General features: G+C 51.4%; 1 protein-coding gene across 1 annotated transcript in view; it reads right to left on the bottom strand.

The window, feature by feature from the left end:
* Positions 1-12,484: 12,484 nt before the first annotated feature.
* Positions 12,485-26,291, bottom strand: part of VWA5B1 (von Willebrand factor A domain containing 5B1) — an 87,151-nt gene continuing 73,344 nt past the window's right edge. Inside the window, exons 18-21 of the mRNA XM_029065748.2 lie at positions 21,380-21,454; positions 18,990-19,056; positions 16,516-16,642; positions 12,485-15,906 (exon numbers count right to left, since the gene is read on the bottom strand). Of these exons, the coding sequence (XP_028921581.2) occupies positions 15,220-15,906; positions 16,516-16,642; positions 18,990-19,056; positions 21,380-21,454 (956 nt within the window). The 3' untranslated portion in view covers positions 12,485-15,219. The remainder of the gene's footprint in view (positions 15,907-16,515; positions 16,643-18,989; positions 19,057-21,379; positions 21,455-26,291) is intronic.

The raw sequence follows: 26,291 nt of genomic DNA, 5'->3' as shown, positions 1-26,291 counted from the left end.
GCCCTTTGGCTGTAGTTTTGGGGCTCAAGGCCGTTAGCAGGACAGTAGGCCCCGTAGATCAGGGCTCCGCTCTTCCTTTGCCGCTGCTTAAGGGGAGAGATGAAAAGAGGAATTTGTGGGTTTTTTTTTTAAAAAAAAGCAAAGCGATATAATTATGGATCAAATGAATGGCATATGATGAGTGGTGAGACAGCAAAAAAAAATCATAATTAATTCTCTTCCAGGATCGGAAATACCCATGTTTACAGCTGCCTCGCCCCAGAAGCAAAGGAGAAAATAAAAACCCAGGCGCTATATTTACCTAATGTGCTGCGGGTGGAGGGTGGGGGGAGAAGGAAGGAGTGGGAAGCCCAGCTGAAAAGCTACAGGCAAATTGGGGGAAAGGAACCGAGGTAAAGGTCCTCCGACCTCTCCATCACTCCTCCTCCCGTGCCCTGGCCGGAAATGGAAAGAAAATGGCTGAGGGGCAGAGGCAGCATTAGCCAGTGGGAGCCAAGCTTCTACTTTGTGTTTTGTCCTTAAGAGGTAATAATAATAATAATAATAATAATAATAGTGGTATATGTTAAGCACATACTATATGCCAAGCACTGTTCTAAGCACTGGGGTAGATACAAGGCAATCAGGTTGTCCCACGTGGGGTTCACAGTCTTAATCCCCATTTTACAGAAGAGGAAACTGAGGCACAGAGAAGTTCATTGTCTTGCCCAAGGTCACACAGCAGACAAATGGTGGAGCCAGGATTAGAACCCACATCCTCTGACTCCCAAGCCCGTGCTCTTGCCACTAAGCCACAGTGCCTCAGCAGCAGCTGGGGGGCAATGGGCAGAAACAGGAACTGAACCAGGGACTGCACCTCTGACTGACCATTCATTCATTCAGTCAGTCAGTCAGTCAGTCAGTCAGTCAGTCAGTCAGTCGTATTTATAGAGCACTTACCGAGGGCAAATCACTGTTCTAAGCACTTGGGAGAGTACAATATAACAACAGACACATTCCCTGCTCACAGCGATCTCACAGTCTAGAGACCAAAATCGAGTCAGTCAGTCCATTGTATTTACTGAGCGCTAATGGGTGCAGAGCACTTTACCAAATGCTTGGAAGAGTACAATATAACAATACGCGGACACATTCCCTGCCCACAGTGAGCTTACAGTCTAGATAGAGAGGTAGACATTAATAGAAATAAATAGTAACTGGGAGCCAGAGTGGTGTCAGAACAATCATTCGTCAGTTCTTCTGGTCAAACTAGACCCTCTCCAGCGAGGTGCCCACCCGAGAACTCCCTCTCCCCCTTTGGGCACCACCCTGAGAGTAGCAGGCCAAAGGACAAGAATGTTGTACCCCTTCTACATCGTTTTTTCACTTGGGCCTGGGCCCCCTACGCTATTTGATACTCTCCTCACTCCCAACCTGACAGAATTTAGGTCCGTATTCTTAGAGAAGCAGCGTGGCTCAGTGGAAAGACTGCGGGCTTAGGAGTCAGAGGTCATAGATTCTAATCCCGGCTCCGCCACCTGTCAGCTGTGTGACTTTGGGCAAATCACTTAACTTCTCGGTGCCTCGGTTGCCTCATCTGTAAAATGGGGATTAACTGTGAGCCTCACGTGGGACAACCTGATTACCCTGTATCTACCCCAGCGCTTAGAACAGTGCTCTGCACATAGTAAGCGCTCAACAAATACCAACATTATTATTATTATTCTACTCTGCTCTACTGGTTATTTATTTGAATGTCTCTTTCCCCTTCTAGATTATAAAGTCTTCGAGGGCTTGCGATTATGGATACTGTAGACGGTAAGTGCTCAGAAGAAACCTCTGAGCAGGAAGTGCTCAAAAAAAATCACTGATTGATTGATTGAGAAGCAGCATGGTCTAGTAAGAAGTGTGGCCTAGTGGATAGAGCAAGAGCCTGGGAATCAGAAGGCTCTGGGTTCTAATCCCAGCTCTGCAACTTGTCTGCTCTGTGACCTTGGGCAAGTCCTTCACTTCTCTGCGCCTTAGTTATCTCGTCTGTAAAATGGGGATTAAGAGTGTAAGCCCCAGGTGGGACTTGGATTGTGTCTAAAACCGATAAACCTATCTATCTACCCCAGTGCTTAGCGCAGTGCCTGGCACATAGAAAGCAATTAACAAATACAGTAAAAAAAAAAAATGACAGGTTGATTAGAATGCAGTAAGCCCACTTTTTCGTCCCTCTTTAGCCTTAGGGGCTTGGGGTGGAGGCAGCGAGAAGGAGAGAGAGATCTCTGGCCCCATTTTGTGTGGCAGTAAATCAGTCAGTTGTATTTATTGGGTGCTTACTGTGTGCAGAACACTGTACCATGCGCTTGGGAGAGTACAAAACGACAATATAACAGACACACTCTGTGCCCACAATAATCTTACAGTCTAGAGGGGGAGACAGACATCAATATAAATAACTAAAGTACAGATAAATTACAGATGAGTGCTGTGATGAATAAAGCGAGCAGGTCAGGGGGATGCAGAAGGGAATGGAAGAAAAAGAAAAGAGGGCTTAGTCAGGGAAGACTTCTTCAAGGAGATGTGCCTTCAGTAAGGCTTTGAAGGCTCTCACCTTCACAACATCGCTAAAATCTGCCCTTTTTCTCTGCAACCAAACCTCTAACACGTTAGTGCAATCACTCATCCTGTCCCTCCTAGATTACTGCATTAGGCTCCTTTCTGACCTCCCAACCTCCTGCCTCTCCCCACTCCAGTCCAAACTTCACTCCTCTGTCTGGATTCTCTTTCTTCAGAAAGGCTCAGGGCATGTCACCCCCTTCCTCAAAATCCTTTAGTGGTTGCCTATCCACCTAAGTATCAAACAAAAACTCCTCACTATTGGCTTTAAGACACCCCATCACCTTGCCCCCTCCTACCTCTACAACCCAGATCGCACCCTTCTCTCCTCTGGTGCCTCAATCTCGCCTGTCTCGCCGCTGACCTCTGGCCCACATCCTACCTCTGGCCTGGAACGCCCTCCCTCCTCAAATCCGCCAGACAGTCACTCTCCCCTACCTTCAAACGTTTGCTGAAGGTGCAACTCCTCCAAAGGCCTTCCCGGAGTAAGCCCCACTTTTCCTCATCTCCCACTCCCTTCCGCGTCACTCTGACTTGTTCCCTTTGCTCTCTCCCCCCACCCCACAGGACTTGTGTATATATCTATAATCTTATTTATTTATATTAATGTCTGTTTACTTGTATTGATGTCCTGATAACTGTTTACTTACATTGATGCCTGTCTTCCCCCCTTCTAGACTGTGAGCTCGTTGTGGGCATGGATTGTCTCTCTTTATTGGTGTACTGTACTTTCTCGAGTGCTTAGAAAAGTGCTCTGCACACAGTAAATGCTTAATAAATACGATTGAATAATTGTCATCTGGTTTTGAGGAGGGAGGGCTTTCCAGGCTAGAGGCAGGAGATGGGCGAAAGGTCAGCAGTGAGTTAGACGAGATGGAGGTACGGTGAGAAGGTTGGCATTAGAGGAGCAAAGTATGTGGGCTTGGGTTTGCTTGGGTTGTAATAGGAGAGAAGCGAAGTAAGGTAGGAGGGACGAGGTGATTGCTTTTCCTCGAGCTCTGGAGTCCCGAGTAGATTTGAGGTTGGGCAGATGTTTGGAGGAGAGGCCCGTTTGCCCCCTGGGTTACTTCAGGCCCAGGTGAAAACCCCCTAGTCCTCTGTTTCTTCCTTCTGAGTGACCGGTTATCCCACCCTGAAAAGGGACTTCAGGTGGCAGTTGGTTGATTCTCTGGCTGCAGCTGGGCCTATGTCCACTTAGATGGACATTCCAGATGTTACGGTGGCATGGTTGTGTGGGCTCGGGTGCAGGATGTGGAATACAGATCAATCAATCAATCAATCATATTTGTTGAGCGCTTACTCTGTGCAGAGCACTGTACTGAGCACTTAGAAGTGTACAATATAACAGAGTTGTTAGACACATTCCCTGCCCACAGTGAATTTATGAGGTAGGTGGGGAGAAAACCTCTAATATAAATAAAATAAATTACAGACATGTGCATAAGTGCTAAGGGACTGAGGGAAAAGTGAATAGAGGGTGCAAATCCAAGTGCTAGGGCAACACAGAAGGGAGTGGGAGAAGAGGAAACGAGGGATTAGTTGGAGGTCTCTTGGAAAGGTCGTGCTTTTAATAAGGTTTTGAAGGTGGGGAGAGTGATCATCTGTTGAATGTGAAAGGGGAGAGTGTTTCAGGCCAGAGGCGGGATGGGATTCCGGGTTGGTCTGCCCTCTGTTCTCCAGAGGACCAGAGTGACTCAGGAGGACGGAAGAGGTGGCGGATCTTTAAGGCCATGGAGACTCTGTCAATTGTCCCACTGGGAGAAGGACCTCATCACTTAGTCCTGGGGCCATCCATCCCTTGGGCATGTCCCTAAAGTGGGCTTCTCCTCAAAGAGCAGGGCCCAAGTGGGTGAGGAATTGGGTCCGTCCTGCTATCTTTGTGCCTTCTGGGCACTTCATTCAGAGCTCTAGACTGTGAGCTCGTCGTGGCCAGGAATGTGTCGGTTGGTTGTTATAGTGTAGTCTCCCAAGCAATTAGTACAGTGCTTTGCACACAGCAAGCACTCAATAAATCTGACTGAATGAATTGTACTCTCCCAAGTGCTTAGCACAGTGCACATAATAAGCATCAATAAATACCACTGACGATTATGATGATGATAAGCAACGTGGCCTAGTGAATAGACCCCGGGCCTGGGAATCAGAAGGACTATTTATTTTGTTAATGAATTGTACATCGCCTCGATTCTATTTAGTTGCCATTGTTTTTACGAGATGTTCTTCCCCTTGACGCTGTTTATTGCCATCGTTCTCGTCTGTCCGTCTCCCCCGATTAGACCGTAAGCCCGTCAAACGGCAGGGACCGTCTCTATCTGTTGCCGACTTGTTCATCCCAAGCGCTTAGTACAGTGCTCTGCACATAGTAAGCGCTCAATAAATACTATTGAATGAAAGGACCTGGGTTCTAATCCCAGCTCCGCTACTTGTCTATCCTGTGACCTGTCACTTACCTTTTTCTGTTACCTCGACTGTAACGTGTGGATTAAGAATGTAAGTCCCATGTGGGACGGGGACTGTTTCCCCCCCGATTAACTCGCATCTACCCCAGCGCTTAGCACGGTGCCTAGCATTCATCCATTCATTCAATAGTATTTATTGAGCGCTTACTACGTGCAGAGCACTGTACTAAGCGCTTGGAATGTCCAAATCGATAACAGATAGAGACAGTCCCTGCCCTTTGACGGGTTTACGGTCTAAACGGGGGAGACACAGTCTAATCGGGGGAGACAAGCACACAGTAAGGGCTTAACAAATACCACGAAAAATGAGGAGTCTGGCACGTAGTAAGAGTTTAACAAATGACACGGTCATTAGTGTGACGATGATAACGATGAAAAACCAGCCCTCATTTCAGCTTGACCCAGGAGACCACGACAGGGGTTTGCCTCTTGTGACCTGAGCCCAGTCTTTTTTATTGTTATTATTATTATTATGGTATTTGGTAGCAGCAGGGCCTGCTAACAATCCCGACCCAAATATCATTTCCCGCTTGGAAAGCCCTCAGGGAGGCGAAGCAGAAATTCCCAGGGAGAAGCCTGGAGCCGTCATGGAAGCAGCTGGGCCGAGCTCCAGATTTGGGTCCAGGCTGCGTATGCTCCCAGCGCCCCCTGCCGGCGAGCCTCAGTACTACAAGGAAAAGCCCTAGCTGGGCCGGCTCCCACTGTGACCCCCGACCCCATTCCCATCCCCATCCCCATTCCCGTTCCCATCCCCATTCCCGTTCCCATCCCCATCCCCATTCCCATCCCCGTCCCCCTCAGGAGACCACCAACCGCCGGTCCAGTCTGGGCTCCATCTCTGGGATGGCCCAAGAATCCCACTGTGACCCCCCGACCCCATTCCCATCCCCATTCCCAACCCCATTCCCATCCCCATTCCCATTCCCATCCCCAACCCCATTCCCAACCCCATTCCCATCCCCATCCCCCTCAGGAGACCACCAACCACCGGTCCAGTCTGGGCTCCATCTCTGGGGTGGCCCAAGAATGCTGCAGCCCCGCTTGGCCCCTGACCTGGAGGACCCTGATCTAGGTCTGAGGCTGTTCAAAGATGCTTCCCTCTCCCCCAGCCACCCATTCTTACTCTAGAGGCTCGGCTCAGTCCTCTTTTCCTGCTTTATTAAGAATAATAACGATAATAACGATGATAATATCATTAGTCAAGCGTTTAATATATGCCAAGCCCTGTTCTAAGCGCTGGGGTAGAAACAAGGTAATCAGGTTGGACAGGGTCCCTGTCCCACATGGAGCTCACAGTCATAATCCCCATTTTATTCATAATAATAATAATAATGTTGGTATTTGTTAAGCGCTATGTGCAGAGCACTGTTCTAAATGCTGGGGTAGATACAAGGTAATCAGGTTGTTCCACGTGAGGATCCCAGTTAATCCCCATTTTACAGATGAGGTAACTGAGGCCCAGAGAAGTGACTTGCCGAAGGCCACAAAGAGGACATGTGGCAGAGCTGGGATTAGAACCCACGTCTCCTGTCTCCCAACTTTCATGGTCTTTCCAATAGACCATGCAGGTTTATCCCTGGGGGTTTAGAGATAACCTGAAGAACCATTTTTTAAAATGGTACTTGTTAATGGTAATAATAATTGTGGTATTTTTTAAGTGCTTCTGTGCCAGACACTGTACTGAGCGCTGGGTTAGATACAAAATAATCAGGTTGGAAATAGGTCTGGTCCCACTTAGGGCTCACGGTCTTAATCCTCATTTTGCAGATGAGGTGACTGAGGCACAGAGAAGATAGATGGGTCCAAGGTCCCATAACAGACAAGTGGCGGAGGCGGGATTAGAACCCATGTTCTCTGACTCCCAGGCCCGTGTCCTTTCTACTAGGCCAGACTGCTCCTCAGTTCCTCTCACTTGTTTTGATGTCTGTCTCCCCCTCTTCTAGATGTAAATCCGTTGTGGGCAGGGATGATCTCTTTTTATCACCGAATTGTACTTTCCAAGCGCTTAGTACAGTGCCCTGCACACAGAAAGAGCTCAATACGTATGACTGGCTGAATGAAAGAATTGCTCCCACCCTTTTACCCTAGGGGCTCAGCTCAGTCCTCTTTTCCCGGTTTACTAACAACAATAATGATACTAATAATAATATTAGTCAAGCGCTTACTATATGCCAAGCACTGTACTAGGCGCTGGGGTCGAAACGAGGTAGAGCCTTGTGGGTGAATTGCTCTCACCGGCTCCCTGCCCCTCTCAGGACCCCAGGTCTGATCCCTTTTCATTTGCCAAGATCTTTTCTGTCCGCAGAGGCAGCCCTCCAAACACTGAGGAAGCAGATGCTGTGGGAGAATCAATCGATCAGATTTATTTATCGAGAGCGCAGTATCCAGCCGCACTGCCTCCTCTGGCTGACCGTAGCCCGGTCCAGGAGCCGCTTGGCACCAGTTTGCGGCCAGTCCGCGCTGACCCCTGCCTGAGCGGTCTGAGAACCCGCCCAACCGAGTGCAGAGAGAACAGGATTGGGAATCGGGACACCTGGGTTCTAGTCCTGGCTCTGTCACTTGCCTGCCGGGCGACCTGGGGCCAGGCACTTCTCTGTGCCTCGGTATCCCTACCTGTGAAGTGGGGATTCGATATCTGTTCTTCCTCCTACTTCGACTGGAAAGGGCATGGACCCGGGAGGCGGGGGACCTGGGTTCTAATCCCGGATCCGCCGCTAGTGTGCTGTGTGACCTTGGGCGAGTCACTTCACTTCTCTGTAAGTTAACGAATACCTCTTGCTTATTATTCTCTGTGCCTCAGTTTACTCATCTGTAAAATGGCGATTAAATCCTACTCCCTCCTACTTAGACTGGGAGCCCCCAGTGGGACAGGGACTGTGTCCAAACTGATTATCGTTGTATCCATCCCAGCATTTAGTACAGTTCTTGGCAAATCACATCATATCGTAATCATTATTATTATTACTGTTACTGGCAAATAGGATGAAGCTGGGGTGTCTGATATTCAGAGACCGGCTGGGATCAGCCCAACCCACTCTCCTCCTATCCTTCGAGTGAGGCTCACCCCCTCTAGACCGTAAACTCCTGGTGTGGGGGGAACGTGCCCACCAACTCTGTTAGGGAAGCAGCGTGACTCAGTGGCGAGAGCACGGGCTGGGGAGTCAGAGATCAAGGGTTTAAATCCCGGCTCCGCCGCTTGTCAGCTGTGTGACTTTGGGCAGGTCACTTCACTTCTCTGGGCCTCAGTTACCTCATCTGGAAAATGGGGATCAAGACTGTGAGCCCCACGTGGGACAACCTGATCACCTTGTATCCTCCCCAGCGCTTAGAACGGTGCTTTGCACATAGTAAGCGCTTAACAAATGCCAACATTATTATTCTATTGTAGTCTCCCAATTCCTTAGTACAGTGCTCTGCACACAGTGCCCATTCAACAAATACGACTGACGGACCGATTCCCTCTCCCACCACCCTCCAGCTAGTAAAAGGGCAAGAGGGGAGGGAAAAGTGATCCTCCAGATGGAAGCTCAGAATGGTCAGGGAACGTGTCTGTTATACTGCACTCTTCCGAGCTCTTAGCACAGTGCTCTGCACACAGTAAGCCCTCAGTAAATGTCACTGATTGATGTGGGGAGGAAGAACTGGAGGAAAAGGGAGGACTAACACCCTGACATTGGCCGAGAGGAGGGGAGCAGCCGGTGAAAACAACTGGGAAATGGTTTACAAGATTAGGCGTCCTCAGGGACTTGGAGAACAAGGGCGAGAAGTCAAATGTCCTCCACCCCTGCGGACCAGGTGATCCTGAGCCCCTCTGCAGAAGCAGTTACCGTTCCACACCTGAACTCCTCTGAGCTCCAGCGGCCTGCCGACCCACCACAGGTGAGAAGGGGTGGTGCCCATCAGGGACAGAGACGCGTTCCGGGGCGGCCCTCTCCTCTCAGTCTGCCCCTTCTCCGTGCTGGACAAGAGCAGACGAGTAGAATCTCTCCACCACCAAGCTCCCACCCCCCGGGGGAGGGGGTCTGCAGGGCCCCCACAGTTTCAAAGGACTCACACACGGGCAGGCGGGTGCTGTTGAAACACATCTCACTTTACTGGGATAACAAAGCGACGAGAACGGAAGGCTCAGCAGCTATGAGAAACCGGAGGAGACGATCAAGCAGCTTTGTTTCTTGCCAAGAAACTGCCACGGGCTCACGGAACTACAGACCCAAGAAGATGAAGATGCCAACGCAGCAACAGCGGGCCCGGCCGGACCCGGCCCGCCCCCGCGCGAGCGATCGTGGGCCGGACCACGAGGCGGAATGATGTCTCTATATCTGGACACGGAGCAAAAGGCAACAGGTTCTCAAAGACGGGCGGCTCCACGGGCACCACAACCGGTCACCTTGCTCACGAGCGGGAATGGGGATATCGATGTCTCTAGGCACTTGAGGGTCTGGAGAACAAGAACCAGCCAAGTCACTCGAACCAAAGCAGACATCGGGAAGCCACCCAGTTGGGACACTCGCGTGACGCCGTACACGCCGTAGCCATCGGGACATCGAGACGGAGCCCCAGTTCTTACCCGACGTGGGACCCGCACGATCGGCTCTGAGCGGAGTTGACAGCAGCGTGGAGGACAAATCCTACGTTGTCGAGGGAGAAGTGAGACAGTGCTGTTGAGAGGCTGCAGCGGGATGGGCTGGGGGGCGTTTGAGAAGTCAGGAGTTCTGATCCTGCTAGATTCTGCCACTGACTTACCTCAGGGCAGGCCTCAGTTTAGCCATCTGTACAATGGGGCCACTGCGTCTATACTCCTTAAGCACATGATATTCACTTCACCTTCGCCCCCAAAACGCTTCCGCACATATCTGTAATTTATTTTAACGCTCGTCTCCCCCTGTGGACTGTGAGCTCCCTGTGGGCAGGGAACGTGTCTACCACCTCAGTTGCTTGGCAGTCTCCTGAGCGCTTAGTGCAGTACTCTGCACACAGTAAGAGCTCAGTACATGCCATTGATTGATCGTTTCTGTTCTGGAAAAATGTGGAATATTTTTTTCCAAAACTCAAGGCAATATAAGGGCTTTCTCAGGCTTGGGGGCATTTGGCAAGGGCACCAGGGCATTCTGAAAATATTCACCGAGCATTTGGGCAAAAAATACATCTCGCTTGGCCTGTGTTGAAAGTGCCTTCTGCTTCCCCTCCAGGTTATGGGGGAGCTCAATGTGGAGGAGAGCACCCCGAGATCCTCCAATTAATGAGGCATAGGCAACGGCAGTATCCCCTGAGGGGATCCTGGGGCTCGTGCCAGCTCCAAACAGGAGATCTGAGCTCCGATCCAGGCTCCTTTCTAGTGTCCTCACTGGGAAAATTCCTTCCCTGAACCCCTCCTGGCCCAAGAAAGGGAATGGCCCTTAGGGAGGTCAGCGGGGGTCTCTGCCAAAGGGGAGCACAGAAGGAGAAGCAAAGAAGACAAAGCTTGACTTTGGGACTGAGGGCCAGGAAGCTTTCCTGATCGATTAGAGCCCCCATAAGGGAAACGGGGAAGCCATTTTTGACCGTGAGGCTAGGTGTCAGCTACAGTTTCCCTAGGCCTGAGGAGGGAATCGTCTTCACTGGATATTGCATACAGCTGAGGCAGCCGTCGGAGGGATGGACGGAGGAGAGACCTGTACATGGCACTGATGTCACCGTCAGTGCCAAGGAGAGGGTATTCTGCAGGTATGACCACCGGCGAGGGCTGGTCATTTACTTCAAAACCTGGTTTAGAGAGCTGAAATGCATTTCAACTTTCCTGCACTAAGGTAAGAGGGGGTGGGAGGGTCAGACGGCCTTGGGCTCCTACTGAATCTCCCTCCGGCTCGGTTGGGCTGGAGTGACCTCTTGAACCCCAGGGTCTTCAGAGAGTCCTGTTGGCCTCACTCCGCCGCTCTCTCTGGACCAGTGTGGGGATGCCTGAGAGGCCGCTTGATTCCTTTCCTTTAGCTAAGCTCCAGGCACAAGCCAGCAGTTGCCCCTCTCCCTGGAGCAACGTGCTTGTCTGGCAAGTAGCGTGGAACCCTCCTTGAAGTCGGAGTGAGAGAGATAGAACAGAACCTCTATCTCTCGGTGGCCAGGGAGATGCCATCGACAGCCGATGACCCCGGAGAGGGCTCCTCTATCTGATGCTCTCAACAGCACCCTTGCCGTTCCCGTTTCTTGAGTCTCCAAGAAGACCTGTCTGGCAGCATTGAAGGGCAGTTTTGATGAGGGCAGCGCTTTGGGTGGCAAAAGGCCAGGCCTCAGAAAGACAGAAAAATGTGTTTATGAACCCCCAGGGGTCAAGAGGCCCTCCCTGTGGGGCCTTCAGATGCCGGCAGGTGACTCCAGATAGTTGGAAGTGAAGATCAAGTTGGTAAGAGTTTGTCAAGAGAAGCATCAAACTCAAGAGTTTGGAGGAAATTACCATTCAGAGCCATCGGGTCCTCGGGGGGGAACTTGAGAAGCAGCGTGGCCTAGGGGAAAGAGCAAGGGCCTGGGAGACAGAGGACCTGGGTTCTAAAACCCGGCTCTGTCCTTCGCCTGCTGTGTGACCTCAGGCAAATCACAACTTCTCTGTACCTCAGAGAAGGTACGAAATGGGGATTAAATACCTGTTCTCCCTCCCGTCAAGACAGAGAGATCCATGGGGTACAGGGACTGTGTCTGACCTGATTACCTTATATCTACACCAGCACTCGGTACGCTGTTTGGCACTGTAGTAAGCGCTTAGCAAGTACCACCATTATTATTATTGACTGGGAACTGCTGGCGCCTTGAAATCAGATCTCCTCTTGTCAAATGACCCTATCCCAAATGCGTATAAATTGCCCCTTAGGGAAAGCGGGACAGGTTCCACCTACCTCTCTGGCTTGGAGTGAAGGTTAATCAGATTGGGTTTAGAGATTCCCAGACCCAAGAAGAGCCCAAAGCGTTATTTTTCTGGACCAGGCTCTGGACTTGGCCAAGTGTCTCAGAGGGACGGCCCCAATGGAGGCTGGAGGAAGGCAGACAAAAAGGGGCAGAGGTAGTGTTTGCTTTGGAGGGAACACACTCCCTCCCTCCAAGGGTCCCCTTTCTGGGTCAGCGGCCAATGCGGGACCCAACTCTGGCCCTTCGGGCTGTGGGACCGGCCCCGTCCACAGGATGGACCAACTTAGGCCAGTTTGGACAGGTCCAGGTAGGTCCAAAACCACCAAGCTAATTCCGTTTGTGTGGTAAGGATTGCAGTTTGATCGCCTGCTGTCAATAAGCCACAAAACACTGCAGTGGACTTATTTCATTGCCTTGTGATGTTTAGGTCTGCCCGCCTCCCCCATTAGGCTGTGAGCTAACTGAGGGCAGGGACTGGGTGTCTGCTATTGTACTCTCCCCCAAGCTCTTAGAAGGATGACTGGTACTCGGTAGAAAGTCATTATTTCCCTGAATTGTTCCATCCATCAGTCAGGCTGGGATCTCCCCGCTTTCTCTAAGGTCTTTTCTACCATCTCCATCTGCTTGCCGTTGGATTAGATTCCATCCATTCTACAGGAGAAGCCCCCGTTCCTCCAAATGGCCATGTAGACGGCCAGATGGTCGATACAGGTAGGCTGGGTGGCACGTACGGTTCCGTTGGTTGTAAGCTCCTTGAGGGCAGAGATCATGTCTACCAACTCTATTGCGCTCTCCCAAACACTCAGTACTTGTTCTGCACGCTAAGCGCCGGATAGATACTGTTGCCTGGTTGATCGATGGCCCTTCTTCCGGGAACAAGCCAAGTCGAGCAGGCTGTTTGGTGACGGAGAGGGTGACGGCGGGTAACTAGGTTAATCCCCGATTTGCATTCTGGATGGAAGTTTAGGTTCCGCTTATTATTGAAATGAGGAACTGGGATGTGACTTACATCTTAAACACCTACCAAATCCCTGGCGTAAAGGTCACTGGATTTTCATGAAAACCTCGAAAGTGCTTGGAGTGCATTGAAATAAGCTTCTGGGCGATACTGCAGCAATAGTGGGCAAACTAGGCAGGGCTGGGGTGCCCTTCTGCCAGCCCCCTGAGGCCAGAGCGTCCCCCAAGCCCACGCTCTGTCATCCGCTTTCCCGCCAACCTCCGGCCCACTCTCCTGCTGGCCGGGGAGGGTCTCTGCCCAGACGGCCTTCCTCAGGGGCCGAGACATCTGCTTGAGGGGGACGGGCCCCAGGGAGCTGAACTTGAGCCACAGTCAGGCCTTAGGGCAAGAGACCGGAGCCCCTGAGTCAGGGTTCGCAGGAGAACCCGTGGATGGAGGAGATGGGGAGGCACGGGATCAAGGGATCGGAAGGGAAAAGGGCCTGAGGTCTAAAAGGGCCCAGCCGGAAATGGCCTCTGGAAGGCTTCCGGCTTCCACGCTCCCATCCCCGACCAGGGCAACGGGTCATTGCTGCTTAGCTTCAGCCGTTCGGCTCTGCTGGAGGCGGGGCTCGACCTCTCACAGACCCTGGCCCGCCTCGAGGAGCTGGGACTGCTGAGCCCTGGAAAGCCTCTGGGTGAGTGAGGGGGTCAGCCAGCAAGCCCCCTGGACTTGATTACTGCTTGGACCGCTCTGGGTCAGGGACCTCCTGGGGAACTGGTCCTGGGCGGGCTCAGAGCCGCTGCAGGGGCCTGACCCAAGTTCCGGTAAACAATCAGCCTGTTCCAGGCTTAATGTTTCCGACTCCGTTGCCCCCATGTGTCCTACAGGAGCCAGCTCTGGGACTCCTGGCAGCCCCCAATTGTTGGATCATTCTGGGAGGACTTGACGGCCGGACTGTTTCCCAAGACAAACTTCTGCAGGCTGCCTTCTCTGACTACCTGTGGGCAGATTTTTCAAGCCCATTCAGGGATTTGAAGGTGTCTTTGCTTCTCCAGAAAGCATTCGGGAAGGAAGGGCTAATTCCTCCCTCCGCTGGCCTTATCGAATGCATTGGACCCTTTGGTGACAAAACTAGACGTGGGTGAGGGTAAGGGGAGTTCCCCAGTTCCCCTTGCAAAGGGCGGGAGATTCCATCTCCCTCGTTCGGCCTCCGGTTCGGGGTGGCTCCCGGGGGATTCTGAATGAAAAGCTCCCAGCCCAAGGTTAGGGGTGGGGTGGGTGATCAATCATGGAAATGTGGGGCTTGAAGGTCTGGGAGCTGGGACTCCAGGGCCAGGAGCTCTATGGGGCTCTGCAAGGCTGGGGTCATGGAGCAACCCAGGCTCCTTCCTCCCATCCTTGGCCCAGGAGGGGGCCTATGGGCCTATTTCTTAGGGCTCACTCTGTGGGGTGGCGAGTCGCCCTTGACAAAGTGTTACCAGGGCTACCAGGCACTGTTCGGACCTCTGCTAAGGACTAGTGACTGCAGGAGCTCAGAGCTGGAAAGCCCCAGGGTTACCACCCAAGAGAGGGTCTGGGGACTGGGTCCGAGGGGAGCAGTAACCCCGGATGGTGAGGATTAAATAACAGCTGGGTTGTGGCTAGTCCACAGAGGCGGGAGGGTCAAGAGCGCCGGGGCCGGGAGGAACGAAGCTCCTGGCCTCAGTCTCCACCCTTCCACCACTTCCGAACTGAGGTGACCTTCAGGGGGACTTCCATGCCTCCACACTGTGGGCCTCTAGCCCATCACCCCATGCTCCCCTAGCCCCCCAAGTCCCACAGTGCACTCTGGTGTGCATGGAGGGGTGGGGTTTCCTCATAATCTCTCCTTTTCTCTAACAGTCTCTGGCCCCCACTAAGAATCTTCCAGGGTCCTTCACTCTACACTTGCACCGAAACAGGGATGAAGATGAGGAAAAGTAGTAGGTGGGGTCCCAGTGTCCTTCCAGGACTGGGGTGAACAGGGAGCCTCCCCGAGCCATCTGCCCCGTCTCGAAAGGCGGAAGGTTCCAGGCCGGAGCCCAGTTTCTCAAAAACCTCAAGGCCTCGGGGGTGGAGGTTACTCGGGCTGCCCACGGGGAGACATAAGGGTGGTTTGAGGACACTTTTTGGCGGTGAGTCCCCCAGGCTCCTGCTGAGTCACAGGGGCCAGAGACTCTGCCGGCCAGGAAGTGGGGTCAGGGTGAGGGCGGTTCTGGGAAACACTCCATGGTTCATCTAAATTCTCTGCAGCAGCTGCCGGCTAATTCGCGGGGCAGCCCTGAGCGTCTCACCGAGACTTGGGTCCCCGGACGGCCCCCCTCCCGCCGGGGCCTCCACCACACCCTACACGCTGTTGGGGTTGTAGCAGAGTAGGTTGAATTCCAGGTTCTCATCCCAGTGCCTCAGCAGGACAAAGAGCTGCCGGGCGGCGGCCTTGACCGCGGCCAGAGTGCGGCCTTCGGGAACCTCCTGCTGGCTGAGCCAGGTGCTGGCCTTGGCCGCCACCAGCTCCCACTCGATGAAGTAAGCGGCCGAGCTGTGCTCCAGCCAGGCCAGAGCCACCGCCGTGGCCCACAGCCTCCCCTCCTGCTCCATCCCCAGCAGCCCGGGCCCCGGCTCCGGGCTCTCCGCCTCGGACCCCCGCCCGCTGTCGGCGGAAGCCGCCCGGGGTCTCTCCGGCGAGGAGATGCGGCGGCCGGGGAGGGGGACGGGGGAATGTCCATCCTCGGCCCTGAGACCCCGGGGGAGGCTCTCGGCCGCGCTGCCTGACCAGTGCCGGGGACTGGGGCCTTCAGGGGGTCCACTTGCAGCTGGGATGGGGGAGCTCTCCCGCTCGCTGGGCCCCGGGCTCTTGGGCCGCCCCGATAGAGGCTTGCTAGCGCTGCAGGAGCTGCTGTGGGAGCAGGATGTGAGGGAGGTCCGGTGGCAGAGGAACGGGGAGGTCCACTTCAACTTCTCCATGGGGATGCTGGTGGCTCCGCAGAAGGCCGAGTCGAGCACGAAGGCGCCTGAGGCCAGCTGCAGGGTCACCTACGGGCGATAAGATGGGCTGGAGCCTCCCTCCCGGGGCCTAGAGCCCTCAGAACAACCAAGGGGGGGGAGGAGGAGCTCCTAAATCCATCTTCCTGGAGTTTTTCCGAGGACCTGTCCACTCAGCAGAACCTTTGTGGAGCTAACCCACAGCAAAGGTGGCCTCTGTCGATAGACTCTCAGTCCCCAGGGCTTTGGTGTTTGAAGAGGAGACAGCAGAGAGCTCAAGACAGGACTGGCCTGACTCCAAAACTCGCCACTGGGAAATCTCGGTCCAGATGTCGACAGCGTGAGGGTTGAGGGGAGTGTTTGAGGAGCAGAAGTCTGGGGGTTGAGGGTGGCGTTTGAGGAGCAGAAGTCTCCCCCCAGCCCCCCGAGGTTGCTGGCTTGAGCTGAGCTCCAAGGAGGGTTGGCGCTGCCCTGAGCCAGTTGAAAGAGGAAAGGGTTGGAGGTCTTTGAGCCGCTTGGGACTGGAGCAGCCCACACAAGCACAGGGATTCTCCCAGCTGCCAGTGGATCAGTCCGATCTGGTCCGAGCTCCCCCATCAACCCTCTCCCCACCCCTCCAGGCCTCCCGGGGGTTCCCCGGGACCACCTTCTATTACTCACCAGGGGTAAATAATCCATGCTCTCACTCTCGCTCTCGACAGCTGGCGGCTCAGTGGGCTTCGTTGGCGATCGGCTCATGAACCCTTTGGCGGCTCGAGTCAGAAGCCTGGTTTTATTCAGGCTCAACCTGGGCAAACACAGCCGGGGTCGGGATGGGCAGCGGAGGTCCACTCTAATGGCATCCCCTCTCCTCCCTCCCCTCTCCTTCCAATTTAGGAGCCGTTGCTCACCCAGAGACAAACCCTTTCCTTTTCTCCTGTGTGCTCGCCTCCAAGCCTCAGCCTCCCCCGGTGGGCCCCTTTCCCTTCCCCCGGGAATCCGACTCTTGCCCTTGTCCCTTCCCGAGCAACCCCCTACGGGCCCGTCCTCCCTCCGTGGGGCTTACAGAGTCTTCCTGGCTTAGCCAGAAGGAAGGAGAGGAGCCAAATTCAGGAGCTGGGTGAAGAGTTGGGCCAAGAATATAGCAAGTATGACATCTGTCAGAGATGACTATCAATAGGGGGTACAGACAAGTCCCTATCCATGAGGAAGACGTGTATGTGTGGGGGGGCAGGGGGAGAGAGAATACATGCATGACAACGGGGTTCAGAAGTCTCCCATTCCTCTTTCTCAGTTGCTCTGGTGGGGAGCAAAATTTGAAGGGCAAGAGCCTAGACCATACCTCCAGGGTGAGGGCGACATCTCTCTCTCTGCTGCAGGACACTGCTGCAAATTAGCTCCAAACCCACATCTCTTCCAAGAGACCCTCCCCAACTAATCCCTCGTTTCCCCTATTCCCTCTCCCTTCTGCATCACCCTTGCATTCGGATTTATTCCCTTTAAGCACTTAATATTCACCCCATCTTCAGCCCCCGCAGCACTTATGTACATATCTGTAATTTATTTTAGTATCTGTCTCCCTCTCTAGGCTGTAAGTTCCTTTTAGGCAGACAGAACGTCTACCTACTCTGTTGTATTGTACTCTTCCAAGTGTTTAGTACGCTGTTCTGCACACAGTAAGTACATAATAAAGAATAATAATTATCACTAGGGTAGATATGAGGTAATCAGATTGGACACAGTCTTGTTACATATGGGGTTCACAGTCTAAGTAAGAGGGAAAGGATTTAAAGGTCGTTTTGGGCAGGGAATGTCTGTTTATTGTTGTACTGTACTCTCCCAAGCAGTTAGTACAATGCTCTGCACACAGTAAGCATTCAATAAACACGATTGAATGAATGAATGAATGAATGAATGAATGAATGGATTTAATCCCCTTTACAGATGAGGGAATTGAGGCACAGAGAAGTTAAGTGAGTTGCCCAAGGTCATACAGCAAACAAGGAGTGGAGCCGGAATTAGAACCCAAGTCCTCTGACTCCTAGGCCCATGCTCTTTCCACTAGGCTATGCTGCTTCCCTGATTGATTTATTGGTATCATTCATTGACTGACTGATTATCACAGGCTCATTTCTCAGTCAAAAACTCTGGTTTTTCCCCATAGAAAGTCTAGCATGGTTAGGGGCTGGAGAGGTGACTTTCAGTAAGCAACCTCCAGTTTGAAAGCCGACAACCCCCTCCCCTATGAGTCTATGTCTGGGGCCCATTTATTCAGCCCATCCTCAGCCCCATGATATTCAGATAGATATATGTAATTTATTTTTTATTTTAATGTCCGTCTTCCCCTATAGTCTGTAAGCTCACTGAAGGCAGAAAAGGTGTCATATTGTACTCCCTCAAGCACTTAGTACAGTGATCTGCACAGAGTAAGTGCTCAGTAAATCCACTTGATTGACTGAGCCAACTCTGCCACCTCTGGGACTGTCCCCCATCTTCCAGAATTCCCTGCCTGAGGGCAGCTATTCATCTGATCTTAAATTGGACAGTCTGTTTCTTCCGCTGTTCAGATCCCCGTCCAGGACTGGCATGACACTGGAAGTCTTTATGTCCTTTTTTTTTTTTCTTGTAAGTACCAGCCTTCCTCTGCCTTAGCTCCTGTTGCTCAATCTGCTTGGAAGTGGTATCTGTGGGAGTCAGTCAATCATATTTATTGAGCGCTTACGGAATGCAGAGCGCCGTACTATGTGCTTAGGAGAGTACGATATAGCAATAAACAGAAACATTTCCTGCCCACAATGAGCTTACAGTCTAGAATAGTACAGTTTCGCTTAAAGTCTAGAAGGGAGGGGTCTGGGAGGGGTACGCAGTGGTTCTGGAGTGAGAGACGGATGGGCAAAGGAGCCCCCAGGGGATACACATTAGTTTTGCTAGATTTCTGCTTGAAGATTGTGTGTGACAACGTAACTTGACATCGTATAAACCACAAATGCTCCTGAGATAACGTATATCTCTTACTTCTGGATTGGCAAAAGGGCATCTGGGGCTTTGGGCACCATCACTGGTCTGCCCCACCCCTGATGCCCATTTCAGCCCCGGGGTTCAAAGGAAAGAGACAAGAATTCCTTCATTGATGGAAACACTTTCTGGTCGCTTACCTGGCAGCAAAGAGGATTTCTGAGGACTTGGGAGAGGAAGTGGAGATGGATGGACTGCCCAGAGGAGCTGGAAAGAAACAGAAGGCAAAGATGAGATGGCACAGATGGGGGTTCGGCCTCCGCAGCCAACCTACATCAGTCTTGGGGTGGTGGCTGGGGAGGGAGAGGGATGAACGGTCACTGATTCTGGTGATGCGGGGTTAGGTAGATGGGGCTGAGCTGGGCCGGGTTCAGAATGTAAGCGAGGAAAGCAGTGGTCTCAAGCTCCAGAACCAGAGAGAGGGGTGGCATTGTGGATTTTTGATTCAGAATTTTTGAAGCACACCATTTTGTGTACCGCTAGCTCCGCTAACACTAACCTTCTCACCGTACCTCGTTCCCATCTATCTCACCTCCCACCTCTCGCTCACAACCTGCCTCTGGCCTGGAACGCCCTCCCTCTTAAAAGCAGCGTGGCTCAGTGGAAAGAGCACGGACTTGAGAGTCAGAGGTCATGGGTTCTAATCCCAGCTCCGCTACTTGTCAGCTCTGTGACCTTGGGCAAGTCACTTAACTTCTCTGTGCCCCAGTTCCCTCATCTGTAAAATGGGGATGAAGACTGTGAGCTCCACGTGGGACAACCTGATTACCTTGTATCTACCCCAGGGCTTAGAACAGTGCTTGGCACATAGTAAGTGCTTAACAAATACCAACATTTATTTTACTTATTCATATCCGACAGACAATTACTCTCCTCATCTTCAAAGCCTTATTGAAGGCACGTCTCCTCCAAGAGGCCTTCCCTGACTAAGCCCTCTTTTCCTTTTCTTCCATTCCCTTCTGTAGCGTCCTGACTTGCTACTTTTATTCTTTCCCCCTCCCAGCCCCACCTTACTGAAGTACATATCTGCAATTTATTTATATTAACATCTGTCTCCCCTTCTAGACTGTAAGTTCATTATGGGCAGGAAAAATGTCTGTTATACTGTTATATCTTACCAAGTGCTTAGTACAGTGTCCTGCACACAGTAAGTCTTCAGTAAATATGATTGACTGACTGCAAGATTTAAATCGTTAGTACATTGTATTCATCACTTGTTCTTACTATTACTGTCATCTTGACATAGGTTTGGACAGATAAGGGCTGATTTCTCCAGCGTGCTCCATGTGACGTCCTGAGAGTAGGTTGCACTCCCGGTGTAACGCCCACAAGCGTCACAGATATGGGGCAACCCCCCGAGGGAGCGTCCTTAGTTGGGTCCTGGGGAGGTGAAGGTTCGGCGCAGATCTGGCCTAGGCCCCACTGCAGCCTCTTTTCCCCCAACGGCTCACTTCGCTCTTTCAAGACAAGTTGGGTTTCTCAGCTTGGCTGGGGAGTTGGAGGGTAGGGGGTGGGGGGGGCGGCTAGGGGCCCTGAGAGATTGGGGGTCTGTTTTTCCCCACAGATGATTTGGGCTAGAGCTGGGGAAGACTTGGATTCTGCCCTCGACTCTTCAGGTCACGTTTGGCCCCGTGATGTCTTGGGTTTGTAGGTAAGCATGAGGAAAGTACGTAAGGGCTCAACATCCCTTAGTCTGGGGCTCCTGATAGTCTCTGCCCCATTTTAGCGAAAGGGAGAGTGATGTCTGCTGGGACCAAACCGGGCTTGGGAACTGTTGCTTTTTTATTTGGTTTCAAAAACCCAAAGTTCCATGTCTAAAAGATACTCTGAGGTCATTTTCTCTAAGATGCCCCTCCACCCGACCTGTGTACCTCCCACCCTGATCAAACTGTGGCAGCCCCATTTCAGAACTGACATAATCCCCTAATGGGTAGAATGAAGTAGTGGAAGGGTGAATGCCTTGCTTCTATTTCTGTTCCAGACTTTCTCCTGAACTTCTTCGGGACTCAGTTTCCCTCTCTGCAAAATGGGTCCAAAACCACTTTCCTTCTCAGCCATCAGTCCCTCTTTGGGAACGACTACGAGAAGCAGCGTGGTTTAGTGAAAAGAGCACAGGTTTGGGAGTCAGAGGTCGTGGGTTCTAATCCTGGCTTCACACTTGTCTGCTGTGTGACCTTGGGCAAGCCACTTAACTTCTCTGTGCTTCAGTTACCTCATCTGGAAAATGAGGATTAAGACTGTGAGCCCCACATGGGACAACCTGATTTCCTTGTATCTACCGCAGGGCTTAGAACGGTGCTTGGCACATACTAAGCACTTAACATTATTACTATTAATAATAAGTTGTATCTACCCCAGAGCTTAATAAAGTGCCTGGCATATACTAAGTGGTTAACAAATGCCATTTAAAAGAAAACACAAAACAAAACAACTTGGACCTCAATAGAGACAGTTTGACCTGTGCCTTTCAGTCCAATGGGGCCAGGGAATGACAGAGATAAATGGCAGAGGTGAATGGATGGTCACTTACCATCTGGAAAACTGCACTTTTCCCAGCTGGAAGAGGAGGGGGAACTGCAGAGGGACTCGCTGTTCTCCTCCAGATCTGCAAAGCAGAAATGCATTCAACTTCTTTATTCCTTCATGGGTCCCTGCTGCTCTCCGCTCGACTCTGACAGCCCCCCTCCCGCTCCGAGACAAATAAGATCAGTCCTCTGGGACCTTCCAGGCACATGCAATCTGGGCATTTTTTTAAAAACAGCGCTTGTTAAGCTCTTACAATGTGCCAGACACTGTATAAGGTCATCAAGTTGGACACAGTCCCTGTCCCACAAAGGGATCACAGTCTAAGAAGAAGAGAGGAGAATTTAATCCCCATTTTATAGATGAGGAAATGGAGGCACTGAAATGTTAAGTGACTAGACTAAGGTCACACAGCAGACGTGGTGGAGCCGGGAGCAGAACCCAGATCCTTTGACTCTGAGGCCCAGCATCTTGCCAAAGAATAATAATAATATTAAGTGCTTACTATATGTCAACCACTCTAAGCACTGGAAAAGACACAAAATAATCAGGTCCCACATGGGGCTCATAGTCTGAGTAGAACGGAAAGCAGGTGTTGATTCCCCATTTTGCAGATGAGGGAACTGAGACCAAGTGAATTGACCTGGCTAAGCTCACACAGAAGACAAGTGGCAGAGCTGGAATTAGAACCAGGATCCTCTGACTCCCAGTCCTATAGTGTTTTCCAGACCATTTTCCAGAAAGAGTTTGCTCTGCAGGATACCCCTGACAGCCTGACTCTCTCAGATTCTTGGAACCCAGGAGAAAAATCTCCTTTACATCCTCCATAAATGTCAAGAGTCACACAACAGCTGAGCAATCCCTAGGTGAGACAGGAGCTAAGAGATAGGTGTGAAAGGGACCTTAAAGTTGGCTGAGGAGAGTAAATCCTCATTTCAGTCAGTCGGATTTAGTGAGTGCTTACTATGTGCAGAGTACTATAAAAAAAACATTTGGGAGAGTACATTCATTCAGTTGTATTTATTGAGCACTTACTGCGTGCAGAGCACTGTACTAAGTGCTTGGGAGAGTACGATACAACAATAGATGCATTCCCTGCCCACAACAATCTTACAGACTACAAACTTTGAATCACTGCCTATGATTGTCTATGCAGCCAGAGAAGCAACATGGCCTAGTGCATAGATCATGGGCTGGGGAGTTAGAAGACCTGGTTTCTAATCCCAGCTCCTCCGTTTGTCTACTCCGTGACTTCGGGCAAGTCACTTCACTTCTCTGGGCCTCAGTAACCTCATCTGTAAAATGGGGATTAAGACTGTGGGCCAGGGACTGTGTCTAACCTGATTAATTTGTACCTAACCCCATAGCTTAGAACAGTGTTTGGCACATAATAAGTGCTTAACAAGTACTCTGTTATTATTATTCTTATCAGTATGTTTTAAGCATTTGATAGTCACCCTACTTTTAGCCCCACAGCACTTACATTCATATCTTTATAGCCTGACATTTCCCCCATCTGTATTTATTTCCATGTCTGTCTCCCCCTCTTGACTTTAAGCTCCTGTGGACAAGGAACGCGTCTACCAACTCTGTTGAACTGTACTCATCCAAGGCTTTAGTGCTGTGCTCTGCACACAGTACACGCTCAATAAATCCCACCGATTGCCTCATTGAGACTGAAGGGTCACAGGAGACTCCTTTGGATCCCTGCACCATGCAGATCCTGGGTTCAGGATACTGTCGCCTCTGACAACTGCTTCAGGTTGAGCTGGGTTCTTGCCAGGGGAGAGTGCTGCTCTGAGCTATCAATCAACCAATCAAACATATTTACTGAGCATTTACTGAGTGCAGAGCTCCATACTGAGTGGGTTGGAAGAGTGTACTAGAACAGAGTTGGAAGACTTACCCCTTCCCCACAACAAGCTTACAGTCTAGAGGCTAGAACTGAGCAGCGGAACTCCGGGTGGGATCATCACAGGGCAGGAGTCCCCCCCCCCCCCCCCCAGTTACTAATCAGCCTCTGCCTATTTGTTTCTTGCCACCCCAAAACCTCCCTGCCATTGCCCTTTCCAGCTTGGTCCAGGGTGTGCACTGTGCTGCCTGCCTTGCCTAGATCCAGAGCAGCTGGAGTGCTTACTGTGTGCAGAGCACTGTAATAATAATAATAATAATGTTGGTATTTGTTAAGCACTTACTACGTGCTGAGCACTGTTCTAAGCGCTGGGGTAGATACAGGGTAATCAGGTTGTCCCATGTGAAGCTCACAGTCTTAATCCTCATTTTACAGATGAGTTAACTGAGGCACCGAGAAGTTAAGTGACTTGCCTAAAGTCACACAGCTGACAGGTGGCGGAGCCTGGATTAGAACCCATGACCTCTGACTCCTAAGCTCATGCTCTTTCCAATAAAACAGAGTCGATAGACACGTTCCCTTTGGCGAGGAGCCTCTGCAGCTTAGGGTAGTGGCTAGAGCCCGGGCCTGGGAGTCAGAAGCTCAGGGGTTCTAATTCTGCCTCTGCCACTTGTCTGCTGTATGACGTTGGGCAAATCGCTTCCCTTCTCTGGGCCTCAGTTTCCTCATCTGTTAATGGGGATTGAGACTGTGAGCCCCACATGGGTCAGAGACCGTGTCCAACCCGATTTGCTTGTATCCAGTGCCTGGCACATAGTATGCACTTAACAAATACCGTCATTATTATTAATCATTATCATTACTCCCTCTCACTTCCGCACTGTCTATGCATTTGAATCAGTACCCTTTAAGCACTTGATAGTTACCACCCCCCCCCCCTCGCTCCAGAGTAGGCATTTAATATTCATTCATTCAATCGTATTTATTGAGTGCTTACTGTGTGCGGAGCACTCGTCTAAACGCTTGGGAAAGTACACTATAACAATAAATGTTGGCAGGGAATGTCAACATTTATTGTTGTTGTGTACTTTCCCAAGTGTTTAGAACAGTGCTCTGCACACAGTAAGTGCTCAGTACAGCTCACAGTCTAGAGGGGTTGGAGAGAGACATCAGTACAAATAAAGTTAGAGTTATTTACATAAGTGTTGTGGGGCTGGGAGTGGGGAGGAGCAAAGAGAGCAAGTCAGGATAATGGAGAAAGGAGTGGGAGATGAGGAAAACTGGGGGTTAGTCTGGGAAGACCTCGTGGAGGAGATGCGCCTTCAATAAGGCTTTGAAACAGGGGAGAGTAACTGTCTGGCAGATTTGAGGAGGGATGGCGTTCCAGGCCAGAGGCAGGATGTGGGATAGGGGCTGGCGGTGAGATTGAGGCACAGAGAGAAGGTTAACACCAGAGGCGCGAAGTATGAGAGCTGGGTTGTAGAAGGAGAGAAGCGAGATGAGGTAGGAGGGGGCAAGGGGATGGAGTGTTTCAAAACCAATGGGGAGGAGTTTTTGGCTGCTACGGAGTGGGATAGGCAACCACTGGAGATTTTTGAGGAGGGGGAAGACACGTCCTGAACGCGTTTCTATAGAAAGATGACCTGGGCAGTGGATGAAGTATGAACTGGAGTGGGGAGAGACAGGAGGTTGGGAGGTCAGCGAGGAGGCCGATCAGTAATCCAGGCGAGACAAGGATGAGTGATTGTATTAATGAGGTAGCAGTTTGGATGGAGGGGGGAGGGCCAATTTTAGCAATGTTGTGAAGGTGGGGCCAACAGGATTTGGTGACGGATTCACAGTGTGGGTTAAATGACAGGGAGGAGTCAAGGATAACACCAAGGTTATGGGCTTTTGAGGCAGGAAAGATGGTGGTGCCATCTACAGGGACGGGAAAGTCAGGGGGAGGATAGGGTTTGGGGGCAAAGATAAGGAGCTCTGTTTTGGACACGTTAAGTTAGAGGTGATGGGAGGACATCCAAGTAGAGATGTCTTGAAGGCAGGAGGAGATGCGAGGCTGGAGAGAGGGAGACAGATCAGAGCTAGAGATGTAGATTTGGGTATCATCTGCATACAAGTGGAAGTTGAAGCCATGGGAGTGAATGAGTTCCCCAAGGGAGTGGGTGTAGATGGAGGATAGAAGGGGACCCCAAACTGAATCTTGTGGGACCCCCACAGTTATTGGGCGGGAGGCAGAGGAGGAGCCCGTGAAGGAGACTGAGAATGAAAGGCCAGAGAGATAAGAGGACAGAGTCAGTGAAGCCAAGGTTGGATAAAGTTTCCAAGAGAAGGGGGTGGTCCACAATGTCGAAGGCAGCTTCAAGGAGGATTAGGATGGAGTAGAGACCATTGGATTTGGCAAGAAGGAGATCACTGAAGACCTTTGAGAGGATGGTTTCTCTGGAGTGAGGGGGTCAGAAGCCAGATCGGGGCGGGGGGGTCAAGGAGAGAATTGGAGGAAGGGAATTTGAGACAGCAGGTAAGAAAGACTCACTCAAGGAGTTTGGAGAGGAACGGTAGGAGGGAGGAGAGCAATAACTGGAGGGAACTGTGGGGTCAAGGGAGGTCTTTTTAAGGGTAGGGAAGACTTTGGCATGTTTGAAAGCGGTGGGGAAGAAGCCATTGGAGGGTGAACTGTTGAAGATAGCTGCTAGGGAGGGAAGAAGGGAGAGGGCGAGAGTTCTGAAAAGGTGCAAAGGAATGGGGTCTGATGCCCATGTGAAGGGGGTGGCTTTTGAGAGATCCTCTTCTATTAACACTTCTCAGTTGGGTGGGGCCTGTTGATGATGACGGTGGAAAAAGTCTACGGGGGCAGACAGAGTCCTGGGACCACCAGTGACCTGAGCTAGATAATTACATCGAGTTTCCTCCAAGGCACAGAGGTGGTACAGCACAATCAACTGCCCTGCCTATTCCTTTTTGTGCCTCAGTTTCCCACTGCAGAAAGGATTGTCATCAGACCTACTGATTGAACATACCTAGGAATTCAAGGAATCCCGGGTTTATACACTCTCTCTCTTTCTCTCTC

Source organism: Ornithorhynchus anatinus, chromosome 5 (assembly GCF_004115215.2).
Source record: "Ornithorhynchus anatinus isolate Pmale09 chromosome 5, mOrnAna1.pri.v4, whole genome shotgun sequence".
Lineage (NCBI taxonomy): Eukaryota > Metazoa > Chordata > Mammalia > Monotremata > Ornithorhynchidae > Ornithorhynchus > Ornithorhynchus anatinus.
The sequence above is the reverse complement of the archived record's forward strand: the minus strand, read 5'-3'. Positions and strand labels throughout refer to the sequence as shown.